General features: G+C 44.8%; 1 protein-coding gene across 1 annotated transcript; it reads right to left on the bottom strand.

The window, feature by feature from the left end:
- Positions 1–4,441: 4,441 nt before the first annotated feature.
- Positions 4,442–15,735, bottom strand: LOC146342837 (vomeronasal type-2 receptor 26-like). The gene is made up of 6 exons (XM_084808025.1): positions 15,470–15,735; positions 12,138–12,429; positions 9,863–10,729; positions 9,176–9,403; positions 8,037–8,114; positions 4,442–4,519 (listed from the first exon to the last, which is right to left on the bottom strand). The coding sequence occupies exons 1-6, from the start codon at positions 15,733–15,735 to the stop codon at positions 4,442–4,444; spliced, it is 1,809 nt and encodes a 602-aa protein (XP_084664151.1).
- Between the last annotated feature and the right edge of the window lie 265 nt (positions 15,736–16,000).

Genomic DNA, 16,000 nt, shown 5'->3' with positions numbered 1-16,000 from the left:
TAATGCTTTCCATCAATTTACAAATTGAACAGACCTTCAGCTAACCATCCTGTAATTTCCAGGATCCCCCGTGGATCCCTTTTTGAAAACTGGTGTTACATTAGCCGTCTTCCAGCCCTCTGGTATAGAGGCTGATTTCAGGGAAATGTTGCATATTTTTGTTAGAAGATAAGCAACTTTTTATTTGAGTTCTTTGAGAATTCTAGGATAGATACCATCTGGGCCCAGTGATTTATTTGCTTTCAATTTATCAATACAGTGGAGAACTCCATCATTTGTCACCACTGTTTGCTTCAGTTCCTCAGACTCCCTTCCTGAAAACTTCAGTTCAGGTACCGGTACCTGTCCTTTATCTTCTACAGTGAAGATGGATGAAAAGAATTCATTCACCTCCTCTGCAATCTCCTTGTCCTCCTTCAGTCCTCCTTTAACTCCATTGTCATCCAATGATCCAACTGCCTCCCTAGCTGTTTTCTGCTTCTGATATATTTAAAGAATTCTTTATTGTTGGCTTTGATACTTTTAGTGATATGCTCGTCAAAATGCTTTTTTTGCATTTCTTATTGTCTGCTCGCATCGCCTTTGTGCAAGCTTGTGCTCTGTTTCGTTTTTCTCACTTGGGCAAGACTTCAGTTTTCTGAAGGAAGCTCTGTATTCGCTAATAGCTGCCTTAACACTAGTGGTGGGTGGATGCCTTACCTCTGAGTCTTAAGGGGCATCCACGGGGGGGGGGGAGGCAATCCGTCTCACTCCCCCAGAGTCCGTCCCTGTTTCTATGTGATAGACTACGACTACGCAAATATTTGCGTAGCCTATTCTGTGAAGAAAAAGCAGGGACACGAATGCTGCAGTGAATGCCATTTGCAGCCGTAAAACTGGTGGATTAGCCTAAATGCAGCTGTAAATGGCTGCTTTTAGGCTAAGCCACACGCTTTACAGCTGCAAATGGTGCCCAATATGCCATTTGCATCTGGGTACTTAACATAGTGATAAGGCATGGCAATGGCAGCTGGCCATATCATGAGCATTGGGGAGCCAGTGGCCAGCTCTGCAGGATCACCGCTCAGAGGGAGCCAACCTGGATGGACTCTGAGGGGAGCCAGAGGTGAGTGCCCCATTCCGCCATGGACCCCAATGGGGCCGGATTCTTGGAATTCAGCCTCATTGGTGTCCGTGGCAGAATTCTCGGACATCCCTACTGAATAGAGGTGTATGAAACCCTACTTACCTTGCTCTGCTGGGGTTCTCCGTGGGGGGAGGCAATCTGGTTCTTCCCCCCGGAATCCTGCCTGGCCGGCTCCACTCTGCAGCCAGTCCGTGGAGCCACCAGCAGGGTCGATCTGCAGCAGGGCCTCCATCTGCTGCCGGGCTGCTGTGGTCGCAAAAGGCATCCTGGGTAGGGGACACCATTTGCGTCCCTACACTAGGCCATGATAAGCTACGTAAATATATACATAGCCTATCATGGCCTAGCATAGGGATGCAAATGGCGGCCACTACACCAGCTGCCATTTGCGGCTGCAGCAGCCCAGCAGCGGCCATACTGGATGGCTGACACAGGGTAGTTCCATTCCAGGGGGATTTCGGGGGTGGTTGGGGGTTGGGGGGTTAGTCCATTTCGCCACGGACTCTCAGAATCCTCGATGGGGGGGAGGCGATCCATTCCTCCCCCCCCGGAATCCTTGAACGGCCAGCTGTGCTCCGTGGCAGCTCTGCAGAGCAACCGGCCAGGCCCAGGCCAGAGCCGTCCGCAGCCGGATTTCCGGCTGCGGAGGGCTCTGGGTAAAAAAAACAACAAAAACAAACTACATACACAATATTTATGTAGACTATTATGGCAAAAATAAAGGGGAATGCAAATAGCATAGTCGCCGCCATTTGCCTTCCTTATTTTTGGCTGTCTTAGTCTATGTAAATATTTACATAGACTATTACGGCAAAAATAAAGGGGAACGCAAATAGTGCCCACTACGCTATTAGCATTCCCCTTTATTTTCGCCATAATAGTCTACGTAAATATTTACGTAGACTAAGACGGCGAAAAATAAGGAACGCGAATGGCGGCGGCTGTAGCCACCGCCATTTGTGTACGCGTTTTTTTTTTTTAACCCAGCCGTGACAGGCTACGTAAATCTTTACATAGCCTCTCACATCTCTGTTAAAAAAACAAACAAACAAAACAAACACACTCCAGACTGTAAATTGCGGTGGCAGCAGCCGGTCGGAAGACCAGCCGCCACAGCTGCCGCTGCTGAAGCCACCGCCGGAGCCGCTGCTGCCCGGAACATCCGCCCCAGGTAAGTCTCATCCCAGGGAGGATCCGCGGGGGGGGGCAGGGGTGTCAGGGTGGACACTGAGCCTATAGAATCCCAGAGTAGTTCTGATTCTGAGGAAGAGCAGTTGCTCCTGGGAGAGGAGCGTGCTCCTCTTTCCCAGGACCAACAGCTGACGGAGATTCCTCCCACCAACATTCCTAGCTTAGATAGCAGTCCTGGGAGTGACCGAGTGCAGATAGCAGACTTGGTGGACGCGCGACACGGACGGAGAGAGCAGCGCCAGATGGAGGGCACGGAAAGGAGGCGTAGTGCCCGGTTGGCGCGCAAACAATGGCTGCGCCTAGAGGATCCAAGGGAAAAGGGGAGTTCTGCTCTGATCTAGTTGCAAACGGTAGAGTTGTTAAGTTGTAAAAGAAGAATAAAGCTTCGAAAGGAATCCCTTTGTCTGTGTCTGGACTTGGCTACTGGATTAGACTGAGAGAGGCCTCCAAGGAGCCCTTGACACGGGGGCAGGCCATTCCACCACAGAGTTTGGGGGGCCGAATGCACTGGCATTCGGCTTCACCGAGATCCATGGCAGAATTCTCTGACTTCCCTAAAGATAACATTAACTGTGGTGCATGGGATTCTCACTAGAGGGGGTTTCTCCCACTATCTACACCACCTAGCCTTATACCACCCTCAACCTGTTCTCACTGAAATCAACAACGTGGGTTCAGCACATTTTAAAGACCCACTATTTCCTCAAATAGGGGTAGGTGAATCTATTAGCTCAGGTTTCTCCTGCAGTTGATGCTTTAAATCTAAAGTTTGTTCTATCCCAGATATGAAGAAATTTATGATTTTTTTCTACATTCTTATTAAAAAATAATCCAAAAAAACTCTGCATCATCTTCACCAACTAATATTTAGGATACAAAATGAAAACAATAGGACTAATAATAGTTCTGAAACAAAATGAGGAAGGCAGAGGAAGTAAGATCAAGTTCGGTCATTGATCTTGTGGTGACCATCTGGAATGCCACTGAGAGATGACTCTGGGAGAAGAAGAGTAAAAATGATAGATGGTTGCAACAGACCCAGCTGTTGGTGTCAGCTGGGTCTCCTCAAAAATGCCTCCTGTCTTAACCAGTTCCAGGGAGAGGGGGATTGAAAGAGCAGTTGCTCCAAGCCAGGCTAATGGGAAAATGTCTAAATGTCTCATCCCTCCCTCTCATGACAGAGATGACATATGAATATGATGGGTTGATCTGGTATATCTGGTATCCCTTAAGAGTAGGCCCACTTCCTCAATGCATTCTCACCACAGAAGTCGTATGAATAATTGGAAAGCTTGATGCTTTAATTATTTATCCTTATCAGCTGCTCCCTCTTATTCATCTCTGGCTTCAAGAGCATAATGTAACACTTTGGGGAGAAGATGCAGCCTAACAATCCAGCACTGGAGGCTAAGATACAGAAGATCTCCAAAGCTACCATGTACTTGCCCTTGGTGCTTAGATAGGCTGGAACAAAAGACAACCAGACACTACAAAACATCAGCATGCTGAAGCTGATAAACTTGGCTTCATTAAACCTGTCAGGCAACTTCCTGGCAAAGAAAGCCACCATGAAACTGATGATGCACAGAAGTCCCATGTAGCCCAGGACAAGATAAAACATGAGGGCAGACCTTGCATTACATTGCACAGTGATTTCTTCAGTGACTGAGTGCATGTCTAAATCTGGGAATGGAGGATTGGTTCTGAGCCACGTAGCACAAATGCCAGCTTGAATGAGGGAGCAAGACAGGACAATGGAGGTGGCCAGCCTTTTCCCCAACCACTACCTCAGGCTAGAGCCTGGCTTGGTGGCCATGAAAGAGACAACCACAGTGATGGTTTTGGCCAACACACAAGGCACAGCCACTGAGAAGACCAAACCAAACATTGATTGCTGGAGAAGGCAGCTCAGTTTCCCAGGCTTGCCAAGAAAGAACAAAGAGGAGAGGAAGCAGAGCAGGAGAGAGATGAGGAGAGTGTAGGTGAGGCCCCAGTTGTTGGCTTTGACTATGGGGGTATCTCTGTGCTTAATAAAAGTTTGTAGCACCAAGGCCGTGACCAAGGAAAAAGAAAGAGCAACTGCAGCTAAACTTTTCCCCAAAGGTTCCGCATAGGACAGAAAGCTCATAAGTTTAGGCAGGCACTGATCTTGGTCCTTGTTTGGATACTGATCTTCTGAGCATTCAAAACAGTCATCAGTGTCTAAAAATAGAAAGAAAGAGGGGTCATGACAGTACCGAGTTATCTGTGAACTGGGACCCATTTTCAAGACTAATTTGAATGTTGTAGTCACTGCTTCTGCTGACTTCTAACTTGTAGTTACACATTTGGACTTTGTCTTGTGAGATGACATTTTGGTATACCACAGAGATACTGCCAAATCTCTACCCCATGGATCTTTCCTCTTGAATCTGCCTTTCCTACCTTCCTCCTCCTACTTGCCCTACGTTGCACATGGGGTTTGGGAGACTGAATCATTACGGAGCTCCAATTTCCCTCCTGGTTTGGAACTGCTGCAAAATAATCAAGACAATACAGATTTATTGACTCTCAGGAAGTGGCTAAGTGCAAACAGTTGCAGCTCCCTTTTCCTATTAGGATTGTGGTATTAACCCTATTTGCTGGAATATTTGGAGCATCACATCACCTATCTGTTTGGTTTGAAATCTTCCCTTCTGGACATGGATTGCAATCATAGCAACAAAACCTCTCCCCTTCCTTCTATCTCTTCTGATAACCTGGGTCACAGGACTCAGGAGTCACTACAGACAGAATGGGGCAGGACGTATCCATCAAAATGACGAGCGTTTAGGATGGGAGAAATTAGAAACTGTGTTGATCTTCAGCTAACACACAAATAAAAAAGTGATCACTCGACATGGAAGAATGTGGAACATGGTGCATGCAACAAACTGGCTGAATTTTCCTGAACATGGGAATTATTATTTTTTAAGTCCTTTGGCTGGATGTGGGAACTTTGGGAACTGAAGAAAAGAAATGACCGACTCACCTGAGTGTGTCATCACAAAACCAAGGTTGGCCACAATGCTGAATACTATCTCTCTCTTGCCATGTAACCTATGGATATGCATATTAAGTACTTGCAATTAGTGGAGTAGAAGAGCCGGGGCTCCTAGGGTTTTCGTCCTGGCTCTGCTGTGTTAGTGCGAATGGTGACATTATCTGCCACTGCCCTCAGAATGCCCTGCTCCCTCTGAGCTGAGCTGCAATTCCCTCAGTGAGCTATGGGGATTTTCATTTGCTGTCTACTCACCAGACATGAGGTCTTCACTGACCGTGCTGCCACCACCTGTAGGGAGTTGTTATTGCTATTCTTTCCCCAATGCTTATATTTCAGTGCCTACTTAAGCGCTTAGAGTTCCACAAGGTGATCCTTTTCTTCTGCCACTGGACTTTGAGGATATTTCAAACATCCCTACTACCTTGGTATGGGAGGTTTCGGCATTATATAGGGACCAAAGCTAAAGAGAAGATGAAATGTTAAACAGGATGGGTTATTAAAGGGATATTTTGTACGTAAAGGAATACAACTATTTAGTTGAGGTTTTCAAAAAAACACTTGCTGACACTTCTTAAGGACTCCAGAGACACTGTTACTAAAGTGAGACTCTTAATGACTTTTTGGAGAGAAACAATACCAGTCCAAAGTCCTGAAACCTCCATGCCACCGAAATTCACTCACAGTCACCTGCAGCTTTGGGGTAGCTCCTCCTCTTGTATTATTGGCTTCTTGAAGAATTGTTCTGATTTTTAATGCCTGCTGGGAAGATCTTAAGGCCTCCACCATAAAACAGTAGGGAGTCCAGGAATGGGTTAGAGTGTGGTGGAAATCCCCGCCACTAGCCTATTGCGTGAAAAACCACAACCGCAGACCATTTACGGCTGCATTTAGCTTAATATAAGACCTTTACGGCTGAAAATGGCATAGAGGAAGCTATTTGCATCCAGAGTCAGCTCTCACTCAGCCAGCGATACGGCACAGCAATGGCTCTGTGATACAGAGCTTGTGGCCGGCTCTGTGGAATCGGCACTGGAGCCAGCAGAAGAGGATTCCAGGGGGAGGGACAGATTCCTTGATGGGATGAAATATAGGGAATCCAGCAATCCCTAATCAATGGTCTAAATGAAATTCGGTCAACTGTCTTTTTCCAATTGCTCTTTTGCTAGAATTTACCTGATCCTGGCCTCATCTATAATGTTAAAACCAATTCTCTCTCTCTCACTTTGTAAATGGTCACAAAGGAGCTATGAGGAACACAGGCCTTCAACACAGCAGCAGTGAGAGGCCTCAGGCTCACACAGATACATCGTAGCCTCAACGACATATCACAGAGCATTCCAGCATGACACATCATCAAATATGTATATGCATAGCATTTCTTCACCATGGCTGTGGATTCATTGATGGCGTGGCTTCATTTCAAGGGTGTCTTTTTCTTTCCCCCTTTTCTTAGAGACTAAGTGCACCATGGAGAAAAGCTGCCAGGTGCCTTCATTTCATAAGAATGTCTCCGAGCCCCACACACAGGGCAGAGACATTCATGAGAAATGGAGCCGGCACTGGTTAGAGCTGCCCACTTGGTATGCTGGTAGTAAGGGTAGGGATGGTGCAGGTGCCAAGCTCAGTCCAGCAATGCCCTCCAGCTTGCAACTGGGCAGTGCCTGCCATGCTTCAGCCCCCACTCATGCTGCTTCACACGCGCTGACCCACCCTCACCTGCCTAAGCTGTCTGCGAGTGGCTGTCATTCTCACTGTCCCCAATTGGGGGGGGGGTAGTGCCACAGCAGACTCTGTAAGATTAATGTCATGCACATGGTTGCACATCTGTGCAAAAATATGGGGCAGGAGGATGATGAGAGGGGCTTCGTTTCTCCCCTCCTCCTTCCATCCCCTTCTCCTTGGGGGGAGGGGGTGGATTCTGCTTAGGGCAACAAGACCCATGGTGAGCATGGGATTCCCCACCCCCACCCTTTGAAAATCAAATGTAAGTGAATGGAGTGCTTGGCACCCTTGATTCCTCGGAAGAAATGGGGTGATTTCCATCTCCCTATCGCAATACCTCTGTTCAGGAGAGCTGTCAGTCATTTCACCACTGCAAGAGCAGTGTGGGTCCCACTCGCCTGGCACAGGCCTGCTCAGCAATAGGGTCTGGGCGAGCACAGAGCATTGATGGCCATATTGGGGGGGGGGATATGAGCAGGGGGTAGTTGGCAATGGCCCGAGGAAGCCAGGAATGGATGTGTCCATCCTTCCCTAATTCAGGAATGTAATGAGGAATTTGAGGTAATTCCAGCTGCCAGTAAGAAAGCTGTGATTTGAAATCAGTAGGGGTTGGGAGAGTGCCTTGGCAGGCAGCAAGAAGGGTGTCTAGGGGTGCATTTGGACAACACCTATCCTACCCCTGTCACAGAGAATCAGTATCCTGCTAAAGCTCCTTCAGTTACACCACCACATATCTCTCAACAACCTTCTCCCAAAAAGTACGATTTGTGGCCAGGCAGCAGTTGAAGAGAACCTTTGGATCCAGGCTAGATTTCTTTTGGAGTGGCCATGTCACTGGCTCCTTATGTGGTCTTGGCACCACTCCTCCACATAAGGAAGCATTCAGCACAGCATAGACCCACCCATCCAGAGCCATTAAATAAGCCATTACTGGCCAGAATCAAGTCAGCATGAGAATAGATTCATTACTATTACTGCAGGGACAGGCACTGTCGCTCCCACCAGCACATTGGGGTGGTTGTTGTTGTAGTTGTTGTTGTTCCATTCAGCTACCTTAAATAAGACAATATGGGTGAGAATCAAGTGAGCATATGGCTGGATGCATTTCTGCAGGGGCAGGCATCATTACATTTTGGGCGGGGGGAGGATTCTCTATCTTCCTGCCCACTTTGCCTCAAGTCTCTCTTGTATTGATCCCCACTCACGCACCTGGAATCTCTTCATTTCCCCCCACACATGGAACCTCTCCACCAACCCCCCACCTGCGATCTGTCCATTTTCACCACCACAAATCTCTCAGGCACCTTCCCCCAAAGATGAGGAGTGTTGGGAGACATTAGAAACATGATTTAATCATTACCTGAAACACAAATAAACAAAAAACTGGTAACTGGACATGGAAAACGGTCATGAAACCTTCTGGCAGAACTTTCTGGAACATGCCAGGAATTACTTTTGCAGCCTGTTGGTTGGCTGAGAAATATTTGGCAGCTGGGAAAAGAAATGGTGGACTTAGCTGAGTGTCTCATCCCATAAACTCCCTCCCTAGGGAACTCCGTCATACCCCCTCTTTAATCAGCTTCCGTCGTGCATTAAAAATGTGGTTGTTCAGGCAGGCATTTGGGGTGGGTTAGGGTATTTTAGAAAATGTTTTTATTTTAGAATTTTATTGTTTTAAACTGTTTTATTGTATGTTGTACATCGCCCAGAGTGGCTGGGTGACCAGCCAGATGGGCGATTAATAAATTTAATAATAAATAAATAAAAATTAATAAATTCAGGGGAAGTAAATTGGTCCTCTTGTGGCCCACAATTTTCTGTCTGGCTTACCCGAAGCTTTACCAGAATTTCATCAAGCCATAGTGAATAATTGCCATGCTTCCCCTGTGGAAGTATATAGCTCTTTTAAAATATTATTAAGATTTCAATTGTCTGTGACTTTGATGTTGTGTTTCTTTAGAGTTCTATTTGACTCTGGCTTCTTTGCACAGCCTAATCACCTCTGGCACATGAGCTTTAGGCAACAAAATATATTTCTGCGTCTTGCACCCTGTTCAGATATCCTCATAATGGTGTGCCTACTATGACTGTTGAATAGAGTAGAATCCACGCACCTGATTAAAACTCCTGTGCCAAATGACTGTGTCCTCATTAATGGTGAATTCTTTTCCTTTAGAAGCACGGGGATTTACCCATCCAACTTTCACTTTAAGGAAGGACTTGTTTGGAAATGTGACAAGGTTTATGAGATCGAATCCACCTTCCATTTCTCCATTATCATTCAAAGAAACTCTTTCTCCAGCAGAGTTGTTAAAGGAAATGCCTCGAAGAAATGGGTGGAGCTAGTTAAAAGAAGAGAAAGAAGGAACAAGACAATAAAGGTTTATGGAAGTTTTCACTTGGAAAATCACGGCAATTTTCCTTGTGAATCTGGGATTGTATCCAGACATAGCCAGACAAAAAGTACAAAGAATGAAATGTATGGGACACATTAGGCACAACTAACTTAGGCCCCTCTGTTTTTACTGGGTGTGTTTTAAGCAGGACTCCAGCTGGACCTCACCCATTGTTTTATGCAATTTCATCCAACAAGGTTCCAGGCTGAGAAAAGAAGATTCAGTCATGGACTAATGAGATCTTACTGCTTCTTAAACTGTAGCCTGCAAGCATAGAGAAATGTGAGCCCAAACCATGTATTTGACACCATCGACCCATTATTCTGGGAAGAGAAAGTTGGATGCTTCCTAACTTTGTGCTAACCTTTTCCTAAAAATAATGTCTTACCAAAATGGAGACCTTACCTGCCAAGGCTGCAGATCCAGAAGTTCACCTTTTTTGCCATCCACCCTTGTTCTGCGATTGGACCGAGATGAGTAGAGGGCATGTAAAGCATGTGCCACAACATAGACAGCAGTATAAATACTGTAGCTGTGGCCAGTCATGAGCATTTCAAAAGAATGCCCAAGGAGGCTCTCCAGCCGTTCCTCCCCAGTACATCTTCCAGAGACCTTATACCACACCAGGGGATCTGGAACTGAACAGCCAAATGCTTCTTCCCAGAACTCCTCCAGAAAATTGTCTGCTTTTGTCCAATTGGGTTTAAGATTCTGAATAAAGTTTTGGAACTCAAAAAGTTCATTTGAGTGAATTGAGAAGGAAACAGCTCCTTGGAACACTTGCAAATCAGAGTCCTGGCTTATACTCGGTAGTACAAAATCAATCTGGGCTGTTATAACCCACACCTTTCCAACCACTGTATTTTGCTCCTGTCCAGGAGAGCTTAGACCAACTATAAAATACCATATATACATAAGGGTAAAAGTTTCACCATAGATGACAAATATTCTGGATTTCTTACAATTGATAAGTAGGTACATATGATGGGCCACAGCATTTGCTTCATTTGCAGGATGAAAATGTCCTCGGCCAGGGGTTCGCCATGTGAAGTCTGAACAGATTCCGTTCTGGGAAAGCAATGGCTCCAGGGCCTGCAAGAAAAGTTCCCCCTGATCATCATCCATCACCAAGAGCCCAACCAAAGTCCATCCAAAATGCTTCAACAGGTTGATGATCCCCACATATTGGTGGTATTCATTTGGGACCATGAGATAAAAGGAAGGGACCTGCATCTTCTCTTTCACTGCAGGCGCAAAGGAGCCATACGTGAGCTGAAAGCATGAAGAATAACTTTAAGAGAGATAAGTGACATTAGAACACAAAATCCATCCATATAATAGGGTACTGTATGAAAAGCTCTTATTTTATTTATTTAATCTCACAATGTTTATATACCGCTTTTCCTCCATGACGTTATTTATTGAGGGATTGATTGATGACAATATTTATATATCATTTAATCTTTTAAAATCCCTTAATCGTTCCTATTAAAATACAGAAAATATAGCAGGCCAGGTAAACATTTTGAAACATTGCAATGTGGCAATCAGAACAGCAGAGTACCAGAATCTTTCACACATCAGGAAAAGCCTTTGTGAACTGTTGCATTTTTAAGAGGCATTTAGGGCACAATCCTATGGCTGCTAGACAGTGACTAGATGGCCATAGGATTATTTGGTTTTCGGGAAAACAGACTCCCCTTCCCCTTCCACCACTGCTTTCTGGTGACAATTTATTTGTTGCAAAACAAGCAGTAAGGCTTCCCCAGAAGATCTCAGGAGTTGACTAGGAATGTATAAGGGAAGAAAAAAATGGAACCATCGTCTCCTTGCTTTTCTGCGCAGGAAGTCACTGTTGGCAAAGGGTCACTGCTGGGGGTGGGGGAGCAGAGATTGTCATGCAGACTTCTTTCTCCTGTCCACCAGGCATTCCTACTGTTTCAGCTACTGCTGTTGTTGGCCAGGGAATGTATTTTTCTTGCCATAGGTCCATGTTTCACCAGTTGTCTGATAACTAAGAATTATTTCAAATAGCTGGCCAGTTTGAAATAAAATATGCCATCGTTGTAGAGAGGAGTGTTTGAAGCTGTCTGTGTAGGAAGGCCATTGACATTTGCTGAGGTTAATCCTGACTTGAGTTTGGTGTTTTGCCTGGCGTTAAGGATAGGGAGGTAAGAGAAATTAGTTTTTGTTAATTTTAGACCTGAATTTACTCAAGCCGCGCTTCCACACTGAAATACAAACTGGATCTGTGGTCAAAGATGGTACAATTCTTAGGTTGTGATGTGATTCAAAAATGTGCATATTTTGGGGTGGGGGGAAGCACGAAAAATAGGTAGTTTAGAGAAATGAGCACAAACATGCTTTGAGGTAGAATCCAAGGAATCTCAATGAGCGCAGGCTTTGCTCCTCTGTAGTTAAGGATCTTTCTGCAACAAAAATAGGAATACAGTGACACAATTTTGAGAAAGAAATCTGGTAAGAGCAGCTGACTCTGTTCTGCTTCCTACCCCTATTCCTGCTTCTGTAATATTGCACTGTTCCTTAAACATCAGATAAGACTTTATTGAGCAGTCTTCTTCTTTCTAAAATATAAAAACCATGACCATAGAGTAAAGTAAAGGAGAGCATTACCTAAAAGATCAGTGAAAACCCCAGACCTGCCATGTATAGATCCTACCTGTGGAATCTTGTAGGGTTTTAAGATTTTTGCTATTTGGACTGAGGTATCGAAGGCGAATGCCCCAATGACAGCTGTTAGTTTTTTGTGGGTGTCACATTCATAGTTGGGGACAAATCTAGATGATTTGAAGAGAAGATCCAGGGTGGTACGACAGGTCATCTGTGGATCATTGTAGCTGTCATAGATGTGGAATCCGAGTGTGACATTCAGTAATATCTTGGGATTCTTGTTGATCTCAGTTACAGCAAAAGCCAAGGACAAGATGTGTTGGTAGAACATTGTCACCACACTGAAAATAAAGATAAACATTGTTTCCTTGGGGATCATGAGCAGTGCTGAGAATTCATATGGTGGGCAAGTGAAAAGATACATTATGAGAACACCATACAACTGGGGGACAGGGGAGGAGTAGAGAAAAAAGTGAAGCCACACTTCCAAAGCAGAGAGACATATTAGAGTGCCTGCAAAGTAAAGATAAAATATTTATTTATATTCCGACAGATGAGGCAGGAGAAAGCAAGCACAGAGAGATATGAGAGAAGGTCAGATGCAGAAGTTAAGCTGGTGACAGAGAGCTGCGTATTCTGGGAATTACTTAGATTCCCTAAATATACTGTCCCGTCAAACATAGTGTAAGTAACACATTCTACAACCTAAACACTATCTGGAAGCTCTGTATTGATAATGGGTAATAATATGTCCAATTATAGGTTTCCAACATGCATTATTATTTCTCCTTCTCCTTCTCCTTCTCCTTCTCCTTCTCCTTCTCCTTCTCCTCCTCCTCCTCCTCCTTCTCCTCCTCCTCCCCCTTCCCTCCCCCTCCTCCTTCTTTTAAAAAGCAAGACTGTCATCAAATATTTGAGCACATTTCTTAGCAGAGATATTCATCATTTCGAGAAACAAATGGATTCTGCAATCAAATGTTGTTGTGTATCCTCTCCAAGCACTTGTTCAGGGTGACAATCAGCCAGTCATGACCTCCTCCAGGATAAGATTAGCTCTAACAAATCCTCAGTATGACATCCACTCTGTTCCACATGGCCTTTTCTTTTCTATTTGTCTTTTCTTTTCCAGCTGACACTCCACATTTCCTGGCAAGTGAGCATGCACAACCGTCAGATTTAGGACGATTTTTCGCTCTCTCACATTGTGTGTTTTTAAGATGCTTCAGCAAACCTTGGGGCTCTCATTAATATGCAGCTACCTCCCTGCTGTTTCTCAGTAACCCACTTTGATTTATTTCGGACAGCACCCAATCCGGTTCAGTATTAGAGGGACTGTGTTTCATAACTTTTACCACACCCAGACCCAGGCTATTGTCTGGTGCTGACACTGACCAGAACTGACTTCCTTCTTTGATATATCTAAATAGACATCATATAAATCATATCCCTTATGAATATACAGTGGAAGTGAGGAATAGATTTCAGGGATTAGACCTGATAGACAGAGTGCCTGAGGAGCTATGGACAGAGGTCCATAACATTGTTCAGGAGGCAGCAACTCAATCCATCCCAAAGAAAAAGAAATGCAAGAAAGCCAAGTGGCTGTCCGATGAGGCTTTACAAGTAGCTGAGGAAAGAAGGGAAGCGAAAAGCAAGGGAGAAAGGGGAAGATATACCCAACTGAATGCAGAGTTCCAGAGAATAGCAAGGAGAGACAAGAAGGCCTTCTTAAATGAACAATGCAAAGAAATCGAGGAAAATAACAGAATGGGAAAGACTAGAGATCTCTTCAAGAAAATTGGAGATCTCAAGGGAACATTTTGTGCAAAGACAGGCATGATAAAGGACAAAGAAGGCAGGGACCTAACAGATGCAGATGAGATTAAGAAGAGGTGGAAAGAAGACACAGAAGAACTATACAGGAAAGATCTGAATGTCCCTGATAGCCATGATAGTGCGGTCACTGAACTTGAAGTCAAGTGGGCCTTAGGAAGCATTAGTAACAACAAAGCTAGCGGAGATGACAGTATTCCAGCCGAGCTATTTAAAATCCTAAAAGATGATGCTGTTAAAGTGCTGCATTCAATATGCCAACAAATTTGGAACACTCAATCAGAGGTTGGAATTAAGATTGCTGGGAGAATTATCAACAACCTCCGATATGCAGACAATACCACCCTAATGGCAGAAAGTGAAGGGGATCTAAAGAGCCTCTTGTTGAGGGTGAAAGAGGAGAGTGCAAAAGCTGGTTTGAAACTCAGCATTAAAAAAACTAAGATCAGGGCACCTGGCCCTATCACTTCCTGGGATATAGAAGGGGAAGAAATGGAAGCAGTGACAGATTTTACTTTCTTGGGCTCCAAGATCACTGCAGACGGTGACTGTAGCCATGAAATTAAAAGACGCTTGCTCCTTGGGAGGAAAGCTATGGCAAACCTAGACAGCATAGTAAGAAGTAGAGACATCACCTTGCCGACAAAGGTCCGTCTAATCAAAGCTATGGTTTTCCCAGTAGTAATGTATGGCTGTGAGAGCTGGACTATAAGGAAGGCTGAGCGCCGAAGAATTGATGCTTTTGAACTGTGGTGCTGGAGAAGACTCTTACGAGGAGGTCAAATCAGTCCATTGTAAAGGAAATCAACCCTGAGTGCTCATTGGAAGGACAGATACTGAAGCTGAAGCTCAAATATTTTGGCCACCTACTGCGAAGAGAAAACTCCCTGGAAAAGACCCTGATGCTGGGAAAGACTGAAGGCCAAAGGAGAAGGGGACGGCAGAGGATGAGATGGCTAGATAGCATCACGGATGCAATGAATATGAACTTGAGCATGCTCCGGGAGAGAGCGCAGGACAGGAAGGCCTGGCATGCTATGGTCCATGGGGTCATGAAGAGTCGGACACGACTGAATGACTGAACAACAACAACAACAAATAGACATATTTCCTGCTCACCAATCATAACTTTATCAAACTTGTTTTCTTTCCAACTCCTTATCCCAATTTCAACACATTTTGGAAGTTCCACAAGAGCTGAATTTTCCTGTCCCCCATTTCTTGTACTACATTTTTTCTGACTGCCAATCATTATGCCATCCACAAATTACCTTTTTCCAAATATGGTGCAAGGAAAGAACAAAAAAACCCCCACTAATTCTCCTCCCAAAAAAAACCCACGGCCACCACCACCACTACACACACACACACAGTGAGATCTCTCATTATGAGAGGAGGATGTTGTGGAGGAGAAGGGTAGAAAACATCAACAGTGGAAAGGAACCAAAAGGTCTGCATCCTTCACCATTCCCTTCTGTTTGCAGTACATAGTGGCATTATCTGGCCATGTTCCACTGATTCAGATAGTATACAGAAAGAATTCCTTACACTTTAAAGTCAGAGAATGATTGCCAAGGGAGTTCCTTGAAAGAAAATTCTGGAAAATGGGAAGTGATCAGAGAAACCATCGCACCAATAAGGACATCCCCTGACTGATAGGATTCATGTGAAATAGGGATAGGGTCAGTAGTGATGCATTTCATGGTATCTAGTTCACACACCCAAGAAAGAAGCAGAAGCAACAACACTAAGGCTGCCAGCCCAATATTCTGCAAGCAATGCTTCTCTCTGGATGCAAACCCTCCCGCGTCCATCTATACCATCTGCTGCGTTGTGGAGGCTCCCTTGGCTGGCATGTGACTTTGGCAATATTCTTCATGAACAGAGACTCATTTAGCTTCTTTATAGCAGCAGTTTGGTCTGAAATCCATGCCTTGAATTGCCAACGTAGAATGTCAATACACTGATGAATTCTGCCATATAGGAGCTGAAGAATCAAGTGACAGAGATCAAAGTGACAGAGCCCTGCCAGCCTCTTCCTCTGAAGGGCACAAAAGGAAGGGTTTGTGTCACCACTTT

This window comes from Heloderma suspectum, chromosome 6 (genome assembly GCF_057233095.1).
Source record: "Heloderma suspectum isolate Gila_16-S chromosome 6, 16-S_ref, whole genome shotgun sequence".
In the NCBI taxonomy this organism is placed as follows: Eukaryota; Metazoa; Chordata; class Lepidosauria; order Squamata; family Helodermatidae; genus Heloderma; species Heloderma suspectum.
The sequence above is the reverse complement of the archived record's forward strand: the minus strand, read 5'-3'. Positions and strand labels throughout refer to the sequence as shown.

Coding starts and splice junctions, on each gene's coding strand:
- LOC146342837 (XM_084808025.1), bottom strand. CDS start 15,735: ATGGACGCGGGAGGGTTTGCATCCAGAGAGAAGCATTGCTTGCAGAAT. Junction 9,404..9,862: donor TGGATCTGCAGCCTTGGCAG/GTAAGGTCTCCA, acceptor TCTTTTAACTAG/CTCCACCCATTTCTTCGAGG. Junction 8,115..9,175: donor GGCACAGGAGTTTTAATCAG/GTGCGTGGATTC, acceptor GTCTTATTTAAG/GTAGCTGAATGGAACAACAA.